Source organism: Rhincodon typus, chromosome 3, assembly GCF_021869965.1.
Source record: "Rhincodon typus isolate 14 chromosome 3, sRhiTyp1.1, whole genome shotgun sequence".
NCBI lineage: Eukaryota > Metazoa > Chordata > Chondrichthyes > Orectolobiformes > Rhincodontidae > Rhincodon > Rhincodon typus.
In genome coordinates this window covers 5,110,628-5,131,982 of record NC_063334.1, presented here as the reverse complement: position 1 = coordinate 5,131,982, position 21,355 = coordinate 5,110,628, and the positions used below count along the sequence as shown (strand labels likewise).

At 40.2% G+C, this 21,355-nt stretch overlaps 1 protein-coding gene across 2 annotated transcripts in view; it reads left to right on the top strand.

Moving 5' to 3' along the window:
- Positions 1 to 203: 203 nt before the first annotated feature.
- Positions 204 to 21,355, top strand: part of LOC109926779 (beta-amyrin 11-oxidase-like) — a 105,064-nt gene continuing 83,912 nt past the window's right edge. The window contains exons 1-3 of one of the 2 annotated variants that reach the window (XM_048595413.1): positions 204 to 317; positions 3,658 to 3,868; positions 11,042 to 11,119. In XM_048595413.1, the coding sequence (XP_048451370.1) occupies positions 3,673 to 3,868; positions 11,042 to 11,119 (274 nt within the window). In that variant the 5' untranslated portion in view covers positions 204 to 317; positions 3,658 to 3,672. Of the gene's footprint in view, positions 318 to 3,657; positions 3,869 to 11,041; positions 11,120 to 11,242; positions 11,321 to 21,355 lie in introns of both variants that reach the window. The other variant, XM_048595414.1, reaches the window with a different exon arrangement.

The following is a 21,355-nucleotide window of genomic DNA, read 5'->3' as shown; positions in this document are numbered from 1 at the left end:
GGGGGGGGAGGCAGAGATTTAGGGGTAGGGTATGGAGAGCTGAGGGGAGGGGGGCTTGGCGGAGTGATGGAGGGAACTAATTGGGGGAGGGGGGGGTGGAACTCGTCGAGGTTGTGGGTGGGGTAAGAAACCTGGATGTGGGGGTGGGTGGATGGGAGGAGACATTGGTGACTGACGGCGCGCTGGGGCGGTTGCTAGGAGGAGGAGGAGGAGAGAGCGGGCCCGCCTCTCGCCCCGGAGATGCACTGATCCGTGAAGGGAGCCGGCGGCGGCGGCGGCATTCGCGCGGTCGGTCGGTCGTCCGTCCGGCTGAAGGGGTGAGGATTGGGCAGTGGGTCTTCAGGTGGCACCTGCGGCTCTTCCATCGGCCTCATTTCCCACTTTGGCCGCGGGGTCCTCTTTGATCGGCCTTGTGTCCCTGACCTTCCCCATCTTCACTGTCTCCCTCTCTCTCTCTGTCTCTGTCTTGTGCTGGGATCGACTCCGTCTCCTCTTCATTCGGAAATAATTAGATTACGCTTTTTTTTTGTACAGTAATGTTAGTAGAAATTGAAAATGTACAGAAACCGCGGCATCAAATTAAATAATCTTTTACATCCACAAAAGTTTGTTTTAAACTCCCCATCTGCAAAGGAACACATTATAATTTATTATTAATTTTGGTGTAGCTGAGTCCAGGGAATGATTTGCTTGTTTTTTTTTATTTTGCGGTGAATTAAATGGTCTGAAAGTTCAACCTGAGCTTAGTTCTGGCTGAAGGATGCCAGTGGAACTTTTATATCTGTTTCCTTTGCATTCGGAATTTGTTGGTACATTTGTAATATGTTTTAATTTCGTCGTGAAAATGTTTTGATTTATGATTAAGTAATGGTACGATGAAAGGTGTTATACAAATAGAAATCTTTGACTTCGTATTGAGCAGTAAACAACTGTGACACTTTTTTTGTGAAATGTTGGTTCAGTTAATTGCATTCTCCGTCAAAAGATAATGGTTCTAGCCTCACTGCAACAGTTTGAGGACATAATTGAAGCCGGTAACCCTGTGCATTACGGAGGGAATGTTTTTTTCAACGACACATTAAGTTGAAGCTCCAACTGTGTGTTCAAAAACATAAATTCCCATTGCATTCTTTACTCGCGGAAAATCCAAGGAGGTTTCACCAACACCAGTGCCAACAAGACATCTTAACTATTTAATTGACATTCTTTCTTGTGCAGCTTGTTCCCACTATGTTCAAAAGTACTGTACTTTCAAGCATCCCTTGTTTTGTGAATGCATGACTGGCTTCTGCTTCACGAAAACAATGTTACCGTGAAATATTCAGGAAATAAAGGACACGTGCTCACAAAGAAGGAAATGAATTCTATTTGTATAGCACCTTTCACAATCTTGGCATTCTGAACTATCTCTCAGCCAATGGAGAAGTTAAAAGAGTCGTATTTTAGTTTTGCATTAAATCTGCCTCTCTAATCAGATTTCAGTTGTATATGTTTTGTTGTTTTTCTTTCTGTCATTACTTCTTTGGTTTCAAGTTGGATTTGATTTATTGTAGTCACATGTACCTAAATGCAGTAAAAAGTTTTGTTTTGTGAACAGTACAAACAGATCATAGCAAACATGGACATACAGATCATAGGGTGCTTAGATAGAGCGAGGCATACAAGGTTATGGCTGCGCAGGAGGTGCACAGAGCAAGATCAACATTATTTGAAGTTAGAGAGGTGAACAGCCTGTAGTTGTCATTCCATGTACCCATTTTTTTTTGATGGCCTGAATTGCGCACACAAAGGTGTTTCCTTAGTTCCATCACTTTCAGAGACAATAGTCTTAGTGCATTTTTTGGGCACAGTTGCTGAAACAATTGGGAAGCTGTTACAGGTTGTGTTTATGGTTATATTTTTTATTTTGATCGTTTTTATTAAACTAATTGTAAAGTTTAATCTTTTCATTGTGCTGATGCTGCTTCCAGTAATTTGTGAATTTAAATTTATGTTCAACCACAATTATTAAATTACACCTATTTTGCACAATAGTGTAAGTAAGATGACTGTAGTATGACCTCATATTTGGATGCATAAATGCCTACAAGGTTTTTGTTTCAGAAGCTTCTTTTCACTGGTAACTAGTTATTTAAAAGAGAACTTTGATTCACAGTAGTTTTTGGGAGGTGTCCATGGGAACTGTACTGTCTGAATGGAACCTCACTTGCTTTCAAGTAGATCTGTGTCACAGTATATAGATAGTTTGCTTGCACAGGTACTTAACAAGGACCAGTTCTCCTATCACTGGCCGGAGGGTATACTGTAGTAGAAAATATTGACAATGACAGGTGCTCCCCTAGATTTGCCAACTTTATATTTTTCAGTGCATATATGTTCCCACAATGCTTGGACTCTTCCTATCTAGTGGCTACAAATTGTCTCTGTAAACTTAAAATTTGCTTCCGACTTCCGAGTGTATGTTGATGACAGCCCTCCCTCCCTCTGCCTGTAGAATTGCTACTGCTTTCATGTTATAGTATTGATCTATTTGCCTCTGCTGTTGAAATCCTTATCCAGACGTGCAGAAGTACAACAAATGTATTCACCTCACTTATAGGCAGGTGAAGGCCTAGTGGTATTATCACTAGACTATTAATCCAGAAGTCCAGGCTATGTTCTGGGGAAGGGTCACCGGACCCGAAACGTTAACTCTGTTTTCTCCTCCACAGATGCTACCAGACTTGCTGAGCTTTTCCAGCAACTTTGTTTTTGTTCCTATGTTCTGGGGACCCAAGTTCAAATAGATGATGACTATGAATCCATTGTCTGTTGTTAGAAAAACCTTTTTTGGTTCCTTTAGGGAAGGAAAATTGCATTCTTCCCCTGGTCTGCTCTACATATAACTCCGGATCTAATCAATGTGATTAAATCTTAACTGTCCTCTGGACGATTAGGGATGATCAATAAATACTGCTCCAGCCAGTGAAACTCTCATCCCATGAATGAATTTCAAAACAATCACACCCTGTTTTTAAAGCCAACTCTTCAAGAAGATAGCTTCAGATTAGTTTTGCCTTTGTGTCAACATTTTGTGGCATCAGATCTCTCTAAAGATTCCAGTATGTAATTTAAGCTGACACTTAAGCAGCTTGGAGCTGTGACACTGCGAATAAGACAATAAACCAAGGTCTCCATCTGCCCTTAGCTAGTATAAGACCGGGGAACTCTTCCAGCATGCTGGCTAACATGATTTTGTCACCAGCGCTAAAGCCAATAATCTGGTCATTTATTGCATTGCTGATTATGTGAACTTTGTGTAAATTGGCTGCTTAGTTTCTTGCGCTATAACAGTGACTATATCTACATCACAATTAATTGACTGTAAAGTGCTTTGAGCGTGGGAGTTCTCTTTGTATCTTTAATTTTCCTCTTCTAAATTTCTTCCTCCTTTTGGTGTCCACATGTTGCTATCACCCCTTTAAAGCAGTTGACCCGTTTTTATCTGAAGTGCTTCATACAATTTTAAGTTTATGTCGGCATTTACTCTTTAACTTCATCTTGCTTTTGAACGTTGGGATTATTGCAAAAACAGATGAAGTCAAAGAAGTATCAGTTATAATTAGTTGTATAATTCAGTCAAATAATAGTTTAGAATAATATATTTTCATATTTCAGGAAGATTATTGCACAATGTCCCAGATCCGGATTCCTGGAACTTCGGGTTATGCTTTAATGAGTGATAAATCATTAGAGTTCTATAAGGACCCAATGCATTTTTGCAACAGTCGAATTCATAGCTATGGAAGCAGGGTTTTCCAAGCACGTCTCCTCAACAAACCAACTATATTTGTGTGTTCAGTGAAAGGAATGAAAGAATTGCTGTGTGGTAAGTATTAAGCTGTCACACGTTGGTGAAGGTCTTAATTGGTTTTGAATTTGACTGGAGAAGGTGGAGAAATGACAAGGTCATATTACACCAAGTAGGGCCATAAATGGATAAGCTGATTAACCTGGTATAGGCGATTTAATTGGTTGGATCCTGCTGAGTGAAGTTACATTTTGAGGGTAAATTTATTTATGCATGCTACCAGAATCAACCACAGCTTCAGGAAAGACTTGTTAGAAAGTAGGAGCCTTCTCATTTAGTGGCCAGCAACTTCCAGAATCTTTATTGGTCTTGAGAAGGTGATTTGGTGGAGGATTGAGACGGTCTCTTTTAAGTGCTCCTCTGTTGGTGTTCAAAGTTATTGTCTTAATGACAATGAAAAAACAACAGTTTATATTTCAGTTCAGGAAGATTCTGAAATGTTGGTGCCCCCATTACTGTTCTTGTTCCACTGCAGCTCCCATTTGCCACTAGTGGAGGAGTGTTGGACATGGAGTCCAGGGATAGTGATTTTGGATTTTAACTTTTTTAGCATTCTACGCAACAGTCATAGAGATCCACAGCACAGAAGGAGGCCCTACAGCTCATTGTATCCAAACCAGTCAAAGACAACCACCTAATTCTAAATAGAGTTATAGAGATCTCTGCAATTCTATGCACAAAACAACTGATTTAAATTTTCATAGCCAGCCTTTTCTTTCTGATTTGATTGGCACTAACTTTAAATGTGGAGACTTGATCCTTCCCTTTCTATCTTACCACTTTCCCACAATTGGGCCAGAGTATGTATTTCCTTCTCCCTGTGGACAAATGCTGGTTAGGAAGTGGGCAGTTTTGTCTTGGTGTTCGACAAGGCTATGAGAGCCATCAATATAAACCAGTAAGTGGGATCCAGCCAGAAAACTTTGTTTGATGTGTGTTTTCCACTTTATGCATGAACAAACTCTCAGATTAAACCTCAGCCAACATTCAGTAAGGTCAATATCAGGTGCTTGTTTTATTGAGGTGAAAATTTGATGTTTGTAATAATAACTTTCTCTAGGGCAATTAGAGATGGACGGTATATGCTGGCATAGCCAACAAGGCTCACTTCCTATGAACCAATATTTGTGAAACCAAACTTATGCTCATGTTGCCCTTTAATATAGTAAAACATCCCAAGGCATGTTATCACACACAATACATTACTGAGCCACCAAAGAAAGGATTGGTATGGATAGCGAAAAGCTTCTTCAAAAAAGTGGATTTTGAGGTGGATCAAATGGAAGCAAATAAGCTTGTGGAGGGAGTTTCAGGATTTGCACTATATTCTGCACAGTTATGGATGTAGCTGTAGATTGTGGGGCAAAGGAAATTTGGGATTATCAGGTGGTTTGGATGAAAGAATATGGAGTTGTTTGTGTATGACTGGTGGAAATTACAGAGAAATGGAAGAATTGAATATTAGGATTAGAATTTTAAAATCAAGATGTCCCTGAAATGGGAGCTAGTGGAGGTCAGTGAGAACATGGATGGTGGGTGAACAGCATGTAACATGACTTAGGAAATGCACTCTGTGCTGTGAAGCAGCCTGGAATCTTAATAATTGTAACTTTGCAGATCCTTTGGTAAATACTTAAATGGAACACTGGAAGGGAATAAAGTGTGCTTTGCTTGCTGCACTGAAATTGGCATTTCCTCAAATGAAACTGATTGAAAAATTATTGATCTGTTCCTTTAACTAACTTAGTATCAATCCTTAACCAGGAACTAGTTCTCTATAAATACTGGTGAATGGTTTCATTTTATTGTGACGTATGATAGGTATACAGAGTTTCAAAGATTAAAAGTGACCTAAAACTTGGAAACGTGTTAAAACACAAGAACTCGGAGCAGGAGTAGGCAGTCCAGCCTCTTGACCCTGCTCTGCCATTTGATACGATTATGGCTGACCTCATCTCGACCTTAACTCCATTTCCCTGCCAGTTGTTCATAACCTTTCCACCCATTGCTAATTAAATATCTACCTCCTCAAATTTATTTAATGTCCCAATCTTAACAATTCTGGGGTCGTGAATTCCATAGATTGAAGACCCTTTCGAGAGAAGTAAATTCTTCTCATCTGTTTTAAATCTGCTACCCCTTATCCTAAAACTCTGACCTATCATTCTAGATTTCTCCATATGAGGAAACATCCTTTTATGTCTACTTTGTCAGTCCCTTTAGCATCTTGTATACCTCCAATTAGATCTCCTCTCATTCTTCTAAACTCCAGAGAATATAGGCCTGAACTGCTCAATCTCTTTTCGTCAGAAGTCACACGACACCAGGGTTATAAGTCCAACAGATTTTGTTTTGAAATCATAACCTTGTGTCTTGTGACTTCTGACTTTGTCCACCCCAGTCCAACACTGGTACCTTCACATCAATCTCTCGTCACCAGACAGACACATTTTCTGTGCAAATCTAGTGAACCTCCAATACAACTATATCTCTTCTCAAGTACTGGAACCAAAATTGTACACAGTACTCCAGGTGCGGTCATGCTAACACCAATTAATTCCAAAATTCCATTCCCTTTCCTTATTACCCGTGTATTAATTTTCTGCTATTCATGCACAAGAACACCCAGATCCCTCTGCACTGAAGCACAAAGTACTCTGAAACTTAAGAGTATGAAAAAGTGATGGGGTTGATATGGTAAAGAGAGATAATGTTGTTTCTTTCTTTGGGATTACTCTGCATTGATTGACATCATTCTGTGCAAGTCCCAAAGTCAGGAGAGTTGAAGATTCAGTTTTGCTGAAGCCATGTTGGTATTACTGTCAGTCCTGAGTTATTGACACATTAATTTGGCATAAAAAGTTACTGTGACAATTTGATCATCTTGGCTTTTTGGATGCTTCAAGCAGATCGGACTGTTAGTATATTTTCTTCTATTGAATGCTCAATACACAAGCAACAACAATTAAAATCTGTAACTACATTGATTTATAAATCGTGTTTGGTATAGCAATGTCCCAAGGTGCTTTACAGAAGGGAATTTTAGGAGAGGTGAGTAAAAGCTTGGTCAATGAGAGCTCTTCTAGGTTGTCTTAAAGTAGGAGAAAGAGGCATAGAAGTTGTAGACCATAGACTGTAGGAGTAGAAGCAGGCTGTTCAGCCCATTTGAATCTGCTGTGCCTCTCAATGAGATCATAACTGATTGATAATCCTTTAGTCTGTTTTCTTTGCTGTAAGTCTTGATTTTGTGATGAAAGGTAAAGAACTCCTCTGAGAGAAAAAAATCTTCCTTATCTCTCTTTAAAAAGTGTTCCCTTACTTTGAGATTATGCCGTCTGGTCCTAGACTCTCCCACAAGGGGAAACAACCTTTCTGCATTCACCCTGTCAAGTTTAGAAAGGTAGTTTTAGAGCTTGTGCGTAAATGACTGAATTCATGGTCCATTGTTGTGATGTGGGCTGCAAGGGATCCAACGCATAAGGAGTCAGATTAGGAATAGTCGGGAATTTTTAAAAATTTGGAGAAGTTTAACGATAAAGGAAAGTCCAAATACAAATTTGAACACAGATGAACATTTTGAAATAATGCATTTGTAGCTCAATGGAGACTATCAGCAGTTAGTTGTTGCAGAGGGGGGTGGGGGTGAGGTGCCCCTAATCAAAGTTGCTTCTACCCTGTCTCTTACCTTTCTGACCTGATGGCCAGACCTGGCAGTTGACATACCCTTGTTTCATTGCCAGCACCTAGTCAGTTTCTGTTTTTGTTTTGATGTAACTCAAGTTGAGGAGCAGTGTTTCTGTTAAAATAAAAATCCGGTTGAATCAAAGGTAGTCTTCACCCTACGCCCACACCAAACTTCAAGTCCTACACACCTTTCTAAGAAGTCTTTGCAGTTATTGATGCTGATCCACTTTTTCTCTTGCCAAATTTGAAATGTATAACTTTGAAATCAGTGGGAAATTTAAAAGCGCACTGGTCACAATTTTCCAAGACACTACCTTCAGAAATTGTTACTTTTGGATTGATGATTTGCAAACATCGCTGCATTATTTCAGAAGAGAAGGAGGGGAAATGAGAAACCTATTGACCTGTGACTTTTAATTAGGTTGAGGATATTACTTGAATTATCATTAGGAACAGAGTGACTGAGTCAGCCATTGAACAAGTGTGAAATGATCTGGATCAGGAGGAGAAACTATCAGAGGGTCATAGCCATATTAAGCAAGTTGTAAACTGATGGATGGAGTTCCGTGTGAGGAAGGCTGATGTTACTCACTTGCATCCAAAGAATAAATAATGCATTAGTCTTAAAACAGAGAGAGACAGAGAGAGAGATGAAAAACTTTGGACAGGTCAAAGAAATTAATGTCCACATACACTACTGTGCACGAGTGCAAAAGTTAATCAAAGGCTAATGAAATGTTGACCTCTTTCTCAACTTAGATTGGGAATAAAAAAGGTTTCAGAAGCTTTAAGCTGTTATCCTTCAATTGTGCCGAACCTTGGTCTGACCACATCTGGAGGACTCTTGCAATTTGGGTACCGAATTTCAGAGAAAGTATCTAAAATTCTGGAGTACAATCTTAAAATCAAAGCCAGGCGATTTTTAGTGAAATCAGGAAGCATTTTGGTGATGGTGTCAGTCTCAAAGTTGCTCCATCAGAAAACTTAGCTGAAATGCTGGGTCAGTTGGAACTTTGAGATTTTTTTTGTGTAAGGGTATCCGGGAAATGGATCAACACAGGTAAATGAACTGAGGTGTAGATCAACAAAGCCTTGAATATCAGAATAGAGTTAAGAGGCTGAGTGGCCTATTTCTATCTCTGTCACTTACCTTAAACTCTGTGGACAGACGTGAATGAACACTTTCAATTTGGAAGATTATCCTTTGACCAAAATTTTTGCTTGATTTGCATTCTGAGTACCATTGAATGTCTGGATTTTGGGTGTCCCAGAGAAAATCACAGAAACCCTTAGTGGAAGAATTTGTCTAGGACATTCAGAGAAAATAATGCTAGATTTTTTTTTGGGCTGAACAGATTAAGGAGTGTGTGAGTATGTGTGTATTTTGATAACATTTCCATTCTGCCATTAAACACTTTCTGATTACATTATTCATTTTATTCGAATTATGATTATCTTAACCACAAAATTCACCAGGTTTCATTCAAGCTAACTGGTTACTTACTATCTGGGCATGTGTAGGTCAGTAAATGGGCTTGTATTGGTAAAAGAACAAAAGCTGCTGGATGGAAAATACATTTAATATGATGGATAGCTCAGAACTGTTTCCATTATGTGTTGAGGATATGTAAACCATTGTTTCCCCAACTCTTTCGGACAATGCATGTCAATCATCATCGTTCATAGTGTATATAAAGGAAAACTTTTCTCCTTTTCCCTCTGCTTGTTGGTTATTGAGTAGATAGCCAGAGCCTTTTTCCCAGGGTGGAAATGACTATCATGAGGGGGCATAATTTTAAGGTGATTGGAGGAAGGTATATGGGAGATGTCAGAGGTAGGTTCTTTACACAGACATTGGTGGGTGTGTGGAATGCACTGACAGCAGTGGTACTAGAGTCAGGTACATTTAAGCGAATCTTGGATAGGCAAATGGATGATAGTAAAATGAAGGGATGCAGGTTAGTTGATCTTAGAGTAGGATAATAGGTCAGCACAACATCATGGGCTGAAGGGCCTGTACTGTGCTGTACTGTCCTATGTTATCGTATAACCCTAAGTGACTTATTATTTCTCCCTATACCCTGCATATTGTGACTTGTGCTGGTTATGAAACCATGGGCAGTACTAGCTGTCAGTACCTCATCCAAAGTCCCCACCATTCTTACGTGAACAGAGTTATATAAAATCTCCAATCCCTTCCTCCCTGCTCGGAACCCATACCCTGAGGGTACTCTGGTTGGAGGCCCAGCTTCAAGAGGCTCAGTGCATTCCATTGAGGATAGATCTCTGTTGGAAGGGAGGGATTAGTGGATTTACCATTATCAGGTTGTTCAACTGCGAGATAAATTGCAGTCAATCCCAATTGAACCTCAGCCAATGTTGATGTTCTAGCATGGGCAAATGCTTTGTAGAAAACCCTGATTATTTTTCTTGGTAAAGATACTCTCAATTAATTATACCCTGCGCTGTCAAGGTGTAGAGAACCCCCCTAGTTTATATGACTCAATTCTATACGTTTACTAATTGAACCACTGAGGTACACTACCTAAAGCTTTAAATAATTTGCAAGTGTACATGACTATACAATTTTTAAAGTGACCTAATGGTAGTAATATGCTTAATAAAAACCAAAAGACCTGCTAATGCTGTAAATCAGAAACAAAAACAGAGGAAGGACCCGAAACATTAACTCTGATTTTTTTTCTTCAGATGCTGCCAGACCGGCTGAGCTTTTCCAGCAACTTCTGTTTTTGTTGTTGTCGGTAGTACTATGCTTGCTTGCTTTTAATTCCTCCTCCATAATCTGTGCGCCAGTTACTGTTGTTTTCTGGTGTCAATCAAAAGCTAATATTAGAAAATACTTCTCCTCGAGTTTAGAAAAATATTTAGTTTTTTTTTCCCCCACCAATCCCTACTTGTTATTATTTTAATTATTTGTGGACAGTTTCAAGCTGTATTCACTGACAGGAGGTGGCTTTTGTTTTGTTCCAATGTTATGTGCACAACCAGAATTTGCCTGATACTTGAAAATCTCAGAAATGAGGATCTCTCTTCTGCTTTGCTTCAGTGTCAGTTGGAGTCTTTACACCTAATTTGCAGTCCTTGCCCTGTCTCCAGAAATCCCATTGAAGTTAGAGCAGGAGATTAGGAGGAACCTTGCAGTTGTTACAGCCCCACAAGTGTAGTTTAAGCATGCAACTGAAACTGCTTGCAGTTGACAGCTTATTTTGTGAATGCATGCAAGAAACCTGTAGCTGTTTTAACTCTCTCAAAGAATTGCTTTTGGTAATAAGCTATGACTAGGTAGTATTTACGTGGAATATAAGTAGTGTACATCAATGACGGACATGTGATTGTGTTAATTCTAATGAATCTCTAATTATGCACAGTCACATGTTAATTTTCCTATTTTATATAATATATCCAGATGGATGTGGTATTGAACAACCCAGGAATGTTCAGATACCTAATAAAATGTGCTGTAACTAACAATTATTGCTTTTGCAGCTAGGATGTCAGTATTTGAAAAGGATCCTTCTGCAGTTATGCATGAATTGTATGGTGGCAATCTAGTAACAACAGATGGTAAGCTCATTACAAAGGTATATCTTTCAGAATATATATAAATGTGTATGGAGGACACTGAAGGAGAATGTTTACTGTCAGCTTTTCATAATTTGATGCAATTTATGTGTCACTATTTTGCAGACAAAGTCAATGTCTTTGACACATCCTATACTAACTCTATGTGTAAGCTGTTTGGAGACACCGTCTGCTTCACTAATGGTATGTTCCAGTATTTGTTTAGAGCTTCTACAGGGGATGCAGTCAGCAAAATGCAGCTAGAATGCCCCAGACACCGCTGATTTGGCAAGCTGAAGTTTGCACAGAAACATGAGGAAAAGTCTGAACATAAAAGAACCCATAAATCAGTATAATCAGGGATCTTAATCATTGTTAATAAATTTGTGGTTGACATTTGGCCTCCTTCATTGTCAGAAGGGAATGTGATTGGCAGGAAATCAGCAATTCTTTGATTTAGTAACTAGCAGACAATTGAAGCTGCACGGGTGCATCCTGCTGTGTTGCAGTTGACCAAATTTAGATTCAGTATGACAGTATTTTAAATCATTGAGGCAGCAGTAACAGAAACACCACTTGTGTTATGCTTCAGCTGACTGACTAATGCTGTTTTCACCTGCTCATGGGTTCCTGTGCACTGAGTACATTGTGATCAGAACCTCTGAATGAGTGCACTTGGTTGAAATTAGGTGTTCCAATTAAGGATCGAAAACTTTGTGAGCTTTAACTTCTTCAAGTGAGTGGAAGCATTTATCCCCACAGAGAAGATAATGGCAATGGATTTTCACCAGGGGTTGTAACTGTTTGTACTCCAAATGACTTTCTTGGGTCAGGGGTAATTAACTGTGCATGGAAGGTTTCTTGCTGTCTAAAGGCACCTTATTTCAGATGATGTACAGTGAAGGAAAATTTGCTGCCACTGCAGAAGAAGGGATATTAAAGAGGCTAAAGAGAGAATAAGCTACAGCCATTGTAAACTTTGGCAGAGTCTGGGGCCTACAAAGATGTGAGCTGCAGCCCCCCTCTCTTGGAAGAAACCTGGGCTTTTACTGTTGCAGTTTTGGGCCTAACACTACCTTTTCCTGGCAGACCCTAGGATTGGTTTTAATTGAGTGAGTGAAATGGATGACGGGAACAGATCAACAGCCACAGTCGAGATGGGTTAGGCAAGGGAAATCCAGGTTGGAGTGTTATATTATTTCAAGTACAGTCCCTTCATTGAGTGGGGAATTTCAAACTCAGTGGCTTTAAATATTTAAAAGTGCTTAAGAATTTAGGTGTGATGGTTATTGTTTGACATAGAGTTGTACTATTTCTGTATCTTTACACATATATCAAATTGCATTTGTAATGCATTTTTCATTGACAGAAAAGCAAACCTGAGAAAACAACATGATACGCAACCAGACCTGGAGAATACACCGGTTTTAGGATGGTGTCCAGGCTACTCCCAAAAGAAACCTGAGAGAGGTGACAAGTTAGAAGGGTCTCCTTGAAGATTTTTAGAGGGGAGGATCTGACCACTCATTTGTTAGTAGTGTGCGTTGAGTGAGTAAGGATGAAGAAAAGTTCAGTGGGGGAATGTGGAGGGTAAAAAGACACATTTAAGGTAGGGTAAGGTGAGGCCTTGGAAAAATTTGAAAGCAAGATGAGAATATTGGACTGAAAATGTTGAGGCATTTGTCCAAACTTTGAGAGGATGCTAGTCATACAAGATGGGGCACTAGGAAGGAAGGGCAGATTACAGCTGTAGAGACCTGTTTGAATGAGCTGAAGCTTCTGGAGTGTTTTGGGCTGGAGGGTATTAGTAAAATCAATGAAGGTGGGATGATAGTTCAGAGAAGCACTTTTGACAATAGAACTGACAGGGGAAGAGAGATAACTCCAAGCTTCTGCATCTCTTTGAATCAATGGAAATGAAGACAAAAAAAGAAAGAATCTGTCTTTATGTGTTGTCTTTATGTGTTGTCTTTTATATTCTCAGGCTATTTTTATTCAGCCAATGAAGTGTAGTTACTGTTGTAATGTGGTAACCACAGCCAATTTGCATGTAACAAGCTTGCACAAACAAATAAAATGATCTGTTTTATGATAAATATTGTCCAGCAAACCAGTTTCTCTAGGTTTTAATATTAGTTGAGATAGAAACAGGATTCATCCATTCAGCAGTCAAGCCTGTTTCATAATTTAGTTAGGTCATGGCAGTCTACACCTTGGCTCCATTTACGCACATTTGCTCCATATTCCTTAACTTCCGTATGCATCAATGTTCACTCAGCCTAGCCATGTATATATCAGTTGAACCCCGGCGTAGTGCTTTGAGCAGTGGTGTAGGCCACAAGGTGGAACGGTCACCTGTGGAAGCTGATGTCAGCTAAGTAGATTTCTTAAACCCTACCTCAACTGCCAATACCCCATGCAACTTCATCTCTGCTAAAGCCGCTGTTTTTCTGTGGGAGCTGTTCACATTACAGTCCAGTTTGAAGCAGTTGAGGTGGACACCCTAATACAATCTAACACAGATTGCCACAATGGCCGTCCTTCTTTGTGAAAGAAGGGAGCCCTGCATATCTGAGAGGACATTCGCATCAGGGCTCCGTAAGAAATGAGCAGTACTTCCATTTTGACAGTACAGAACTGTCAAAGAAAGGCAAGCTACACTCCCTTCTCGAAGCCGTCAGCTGCCAGATTCTGAAATTTAAAGGTCCTGACATCTACTTTGACAGCTGCTGTCAAAGCTTAAGCATTATAAGGTAAGTGTGATATTGGCATGCTGGGAGGACTGGGTGCCAGATTGGTAGGGGAATAGGGTGCCAGCTGAGGAGGGGGGTAAAGGGCCTGAGGTAAGATGCCAATGAATGAGGGTTAGGGTGCCAGGAATGGAGGGTGCCAGTGGTTAGATACCAGCTGGTAGGATGTGGGGTTCCAAGGGAAATGCGTAAAGTGGGCAGGTGGCAAGGGGACCAGTTAACTGATGAACTAGTTAGAGTGGGTGGCAGAATCGGTTCTCGTGGGGGAGTATGGGTAAGAGTGTATGTCAGGTCTGGGAGTTTGGGTTTGCTGGGTGTGGGGGAAGGTGTTACTGGAGGTGGAGCTGGGGAAGGGGTGTCAGGTCAGGGCGTGGGAGATTGTAGCTGAAGGTGCCTGAGGTAAGTATGGCATGTGTTAAATAATTACTCAGGACAAATACATTTAATAGTCTAACTTTTCCCAGGTAACTATTTTACTTAATTTCATTGGAACCCACTGAATTCTCCAGTTTAAATGGAAACTTTTGAAGCGTTCCAGGTGTAGAGAGACTGCCCAGTGGAATTTTGAATTTTCTTGGCAATTCCCTATTATGGGGATTCCACAGGGTCCCCATGCACAACTTCCTTCTATGCTAGAATAACGATTGGTCTGGGTCCTCTGGCCAATGCATTTATACTGTTTCTAGCAAGGATTGGAAAATAGATGTGGTAATACTTTAGATGCTGGTCTTTATTCTTTCAACTTATTTAAATTCGTTTAATTATTTTAATTTATAATGGAATGTGGCCATCGCCTGCAAGGCCAGTAATTTTTGTCCATCCCTAATGGCCTTTGATAGTTTGATGAATCATCTTGAACTGCAGTTTCTCTGGGTGTAGGATGGTACATGACCTGGAGATGCCGAATGTGCGCAGCCTTTATCCTTGTGGGACGAAAGGTTGTTGATTTGGGAAATACTGTTAAAGAAACTTCGGTGAGTTACGACAGGGCGTCTTGGAAATGGTACACAATGCAATTAAGGTGTGCTAGGAATGAGTATTTAAGGTGGTGGATGAGCTGTTAATCAAGAAGACAGCTTTGTCCTGGATGTTGCTGATTTTAGCGAGCTGCACTCAACCACCCAATTATTCCATCTGACTCTTGATTTATGCTTTGTAAATGGCAGAAAGCCCTTTCAGAATCAGATATTTAGCATTCCCAACCTGTGACCTGCTCCTATTGCCACAGTTATTTATTTGCAATTTTAAAAATTCCTTTCATGGGATGTGAGCATCATTGGAAAGGCCACCATTTTATTGTCCATCCCTAATTGACCTTGAATTGAGTGGCATGCTGGGTGATTTGAGAATTCAGTTAAGAGTCAACCACATTGCTACTGGCCTGGAGTTGCATGTAGAGGTGAAGATACCAGATTTCCTTCCCTAAAGAACTGGTTCGCTAATCAATGATATTTTCATTATCTGTATTACTGAGACTAGATTTCAATTCTGCATTTTTTAAATTAATTGAATTTGAATTCCATCTGCCATGGTAGGATTTGAACTGGTGTTCCAGAACATTGGCCTGGGCTGGATTATTTCTTTCAGTTACATTGCCACAATGCCACCACCTTTCTCCTATTTTTTGATCTGGTCCAGCCATGTTGCTGGACAGTGGTTCGACCAGGATGATGATGGTGGGGAATTTGACTGCTGCATTGCCATTCAACGGCAAGGGGAGATGGCTAGGTTCTCTTGTTGGGAATGGTCATTTACTGGCTCTCGAGTGAAGTCAAATATTTGCACAAGCACAAATTTTTCCAGATCATGCTGCGTTTGGGCATGGACTGCTTTGTTATCTTGTTCTGAATGGTACATGACCTAGTGTGATCATCAGTGACTCGCCCTACTTTTGACTTTGTGAAGATCATTACGTGGCTAAAGGTAATTGTGCCAGGAAACTACACTAAGAACTGCAGCAGTGGTGCCTTGAGCTGTTTGGTCCCTGACACCATGACTATCCTCCTCACTGCTGGGTAGGACTCCAACCAATGGATAAGGTTCTCCTAATTTGAATTACCTTCAATTGTACTAGGCTTTTTAATGCTGCAGTTAGTCAAATATTGCCTTAATTTCAATGGCAGTCACTTTTGGAATTCAGTTCATTGAGGCACAGAGAAGTAAATGAGTATAAAGAATCAAGCAAGATCCTGGCATAGTCACACTCGTCAAGCCTTATTGCCAGTGTTCCAGACACCACCTTCACCATCACTGAGTATGTCTTGCCCCACTGGTGGAGGAGTGGGGTATGTTTGATTGGCAATTGGAAGCTACTGATTCTGGGGATCCTCAGTATTGACGCACAGTATCAGGCCAAACATGATTGAGGGAGCCTTCTGACCTATTACCTCCCTCAGTCGATGAATGAGAACCCCTTCATGTTGAACACCGGTTGGAAGAAGCAATGAGGGTAGCAAGGTACAGTGGTGGAGTTCAGCATCCATGATAGAGTAGCTTGGTAGCACAACTACTGACCTAAAGGAATCCTAAAGGACATGCCAGACTGTGCCTGTGGTGATTGAGCCAACCAGAGGGCCAAGCCAATTTATCCCATCTATCCAAAGTGGAAGCAAGTCATCTTCCATCCCTAAGGAATATCTAGGGAGTAGGAATTGTGATTGCTCGTGGACAATTAACTAGCTAGAGGACAAGGGTTCAAAAATATCTGCATCCATGACCATGGTGAATGTTATGGAGGGTTTGGTTAAGTGAAGTGAAATCCCTGCTGCTCACTTTATAAGCAACATGTAACAATTTGTTTGTCTAACTCTAACAGTGAACAAATTAACAGGACTATTAACAAACCAAACAATTTCTGCCCTCTTTTCCACCCCCCCAACTGCTAACTATTCCTGAATAAAACAAAATTCTATATGCTGTTCCAATAAATACAAGTACCACTTTTTTATAAACCAAAGGAATAAGGAAAAAAAAAATTTAACCTGGCTGAAATTTCAAGCGACTGAGTCTTCCAGAATGTTCTTTGCCTTCTCTGCTGTTTTCCATTCAGGAACGCCTTTCTCTGTCGAATTCTTGTATTAGGAATATTAGCTGAGAATGCTGTAGTATCTTTATTTAAATGGAGCTTACTCTGAGAACTTAGAGATTTCTGTGGGAACCAGTGACTTTTTCTTTAGAGCTGTTGAGAGCTTTTCTCTTGACAGATGGCAGTTGCTCTCACTCAGATTTTCAAATGCCCTTCTCTTTTATACCCGTGATGACCTATTAATTTCTTACAATAGTATTGGTCTGAGGTTGTCAAAATCGTTAGATTTAAATTTAGTTGGGCTTTCGTGCCTAGGGCCTGGTTTAAATTAATTGGCTAAATTCAATAACCTGCTGTCTTAGTAAAAATGCTGCTTTGCCTACTAACAGCATAGCCTTTTGACACAATGTTTCAATTTCAAGAGCTCCGTGCATCTGCTGCTGCCTGCAGACATTTTGTTTTAATCTCCAAGCCTAAAAAAAATCTTTTAAAGGGCCCATGCACTCTTTCCCCCTATCGTTTTACAACAAATTCTAATGTCCTGCCTTCCAATCCACAAGCACTATACCCAACTTCGCAACAGTGAGTGTAATACATCAGTGCAAAAAAACAGCTGAAGCATTTCCAGCTATCTTCACGCAGAATTGTCAAGTGGGTGATCCATCTGTGCCTCCACCTGTAGTCACTGGCTAGTAACTGCCATCACAGATACCAGTCAGCAGCAGTGTGTTGGAAACTGTTGTCACAGATGCCAGTCTTTAGCTAATTTGATTCATTCCACATAATATCAAGAGGGAACCAGCAAAGGTTATATACCCTGATAGCATCCTGACTATAGCTCTCCAGAGCTAGCTGCATCCATAGCCAAGGTACTCTGGCCATTGTTGAAGCTGTACATCTGTTGATAATGTGGAATATTGCCTAGGTATGTCTTGTTTGCAAGAAGCAGGATAAGTCAAATCTAGCCAGTTTGCCATCCTTTTGTTTTACTCTGAATCAGTAAAGTATTGGAAATTGTTGTCAACTATCAAGTGGCAGTTGTGTAGCAATAAGCTGCTTATTGTGTTAAGTTTGGGTTCCACCAAGGTTCTGACTTCATTACAGCCTTGGTGCAAATGTAGATAGAAGGCTGAGTTCCAGGGATGAGTTAAGAGTGACACCCCTGGAGGTCAGGGTAGCATTTGACAGTGTGGGACTTAGGACACCTAGCAACATTGAAGACAATAGAAATTGGTTGGGTATATGATGAAGAAGGGAATCGCTCCAGTGGTGGCAGTCGTACCTGGCATAAAGGAAGATGATTCTGATTGTTGGAAGTCAATTTTCTAAGCCCAAGGACATCACTGCGGAGGTTCCTTTGGATAGTGTACGAAGCCCAACCATCGTAAGTTGTTTTATCAATAACCTTTTTTCCATAAGGTCAGAAATGGATATGTTTGCTGTTGATTGCTCAAAGCCATTTGTGGCTGCTCAGATACTATCAGTGTCACAAAGATGTTCAGACTTAGGTTTGGTTGCTGCTAGGGCAAAAATGCTTACTTGCCACTTAAGTGCTAGGCAAATACCATCTCCGGCAAGAGATTGTAACCATCTTCACTTCATGCTCAATGGCATTACCGTTGCTGAATTCTCCACCAACATCCTTTTCTTGTTTCTATTCATTTATGGGACGAGGGCGTCGCTGACCAGGCAGCATTTATTGCCCATCCCTAATTGCCCAGAGGGCAGTTAAGAGTCAACCACGTTGCTGTGGGTCTGGAGTCACACGTAGGCCAGACCAGGTAAGGATGGCAGTTTCCTTCCCTAAAGGACATTAGTGAACCAGATGGGTTTATCCTGACAATTGACAATGGATTCATGGTCATCATTAAATTCTTAATTCCAGATATTTATTGAATGCAAATTCCACCATCTGCCATGGCGTGGTTCGAACCCAGGTCCCCAGAACATTATCTGAGTCTCTGGATTAACAGTCCAGTGATAATACCACTAGGCCATCACTTCCCCCAAAGAGGGTGTGTCACATCTGACCAGAAACTGACCTGGTCAATCAAATAAGTAATGTTACTACAAGAGCAGGTTAGAGGTATCCTTTGGTGAGTAAATCACTTCCTCCTTTCTATCTACCATCTATGAGATAGCTGTCCTGCAGGTCACCAGGTCAGAAGCCTGGAATGGTTTCTGACACCACAGTTGGTGTATCTACACCGCATGGACTGCTGAGCTTCAAAAAAAAAACAGCTTGCTACCACCTTCTCAAAAGCAATTAGTGATGGGATTTGAATGCTGGCATAGCCAATAATTTTCATATCCCATGAAGGAACAAAATAAAACCCGGGATCTAATCTAAAGCTTGAGTCTGCTGTTATACCAGGACAACTCTGGCAGACATCCTGGGATCTGAAGAGCTGTGGAGTATACAACAATAGAATACATCACCAGAATTTTGGATGTCATTGTAAGTTGTAATTGGGATAGGGTTGGGGCTTAACGCTGTTGCAGTTGAGATAATACAAACATAGTTGACAATAATTTGATGTAGGTCCAAATCCTGCTCCTCTAATGCTGCCTGGCCTGCTGTGTACCTCCAACTCCACACTGTGTTATACTTGATTACATATGTCGTGATTGATTCAGACAGCCTGTGATCGTGATATGGAAATGGGAAACTTTGATCTAGATGTTCAAGTGTGGTAAATAGTTTTCATAATTTGAATTGGAAAAAATAATTCTGCACAAAGTGTAATATCAACAGCTAAGTTTATGACTGTTGAGGCCAGAAAGTTCCAAGGTGTCTGCGTTTGTAAACAGCATACACAGGGAAACTGTCATGTCAGTGTCTCCAAACCACTTTAAATTCATATAATTGGACTGCTTATTGCCTCCTTAAATTGAATCTCCAGATTTCCTGCTTCAGTTTGCTCCTGCATGCATGTGTTACTATGGAACTATTCTGTTACATGGTGTAGCTTTGTTGTAAAATTGAAGATTATTATGCTGCTTTGCGGGTTTTTTTTTTCATGTATTTTTTTCTAACAGATTTTATCTGCCTCCCTGCCAGACAGGTAGGCTTGAAATTGAGTCCATAGTGATAAATATATGTTTATTGCTTGTTTTCCTTAAATTTCTCATTACATGGACCTGTGTAAAACAAGGCAATTGTTATGTTGAAGGCTGTTTAGCCCAACTTAATTCACCCATCCACTGTAACCCTAAAGTCTGTCAACCAATTGGTCTTTAAATGGACCCATGATTTAAGACTTCCCACTCTGTCTAGGAGTCCATTACACTTCATGTAAAAAAAGAATTTAAGTCTTTTACTGTTTTGAACTGGTGTCCCCTATTCGACTCCTACATGACAAAGCAGTATTCTTAATTTTTCTTTTTGTCATTTCCATAATGGTTTTTATCTATTTCTACAAGATCACCTCTTTAGCCAACTATTTTCAAGGTTGAAAAGCTAAGGTTTGCCAGTATTTCCTCAACCGCAACACCCCTTTTGTTTTGTTTCCGATGCTTGAGTATTTCTGTGACCAGCACTATATACAGTACTGAAAGTGTACCTTGATGAGATCATTATGAAATATGATCATAATTTCTTATAACTTGTATTCTGATGTCAATGGTTCTACTGGCTTTGATTCCTACTATGCCTTGGTTGAGTCTACTGAGACTCCTTAATCTAATTCAACTTTACTCATCGTAAACAATGAACATGAAGACTTTACACAGAATACATGTTATCCACTTTAACATCTTGCATGGGAAATTTATTGTTCTGTCCACTTGTACATACTGACTTGCTTCCTCTGATTCCACTGCTGTTTCTAGTTAGAAACCATCTGACAAACCAACTCGACAAATGCTGTCTTAATCCAGTTCTTAATGCAACACAGCTCACTAAATTGACAATCTTGATTGTTTGGAAATATGAAACAAGCTGGGATTGCCGTTTAGGGGCTGTGGCTGATAATGATTGTTAGAGTGGAGTACAAGGAGCTTCATGGTGTATCTGGCTTGTGCTAAGATGCTGCATAAAACCTTTTTTGGTCATCTCTAATGCTGCTTTCTGTGTCAGTTTTTGTCTGATTGTGTACCTGTGATGCACTGTGCAACATTTCTATATGTAAATGCAAGGTTTTGTTAGACCAGACCAGGAAGTGCTTGATGCAGACACCAGGTACTCAATGTGATCATGTTCCATTTGTTTTATTTTGCAAAAAAAACCCTTCTTTCCTTTAAAAACTTTTGAAATATAAATTCCCAATCCATTTTGTCTTCACATGAATATTAATTGGTGAAGCCGATGATCTGTTTTTGATTCATGGCCACTGGCCAACTGTTTCAGGTTTTGCTAAGTCATAGTGATTCACAATATATCTCCTCCATGACTTGCTACGTAAACTCTTAGAATAATTCCTTTTGTGATTACTCAGTACAGCTGGCTGAAAGCCAACAGCTCAG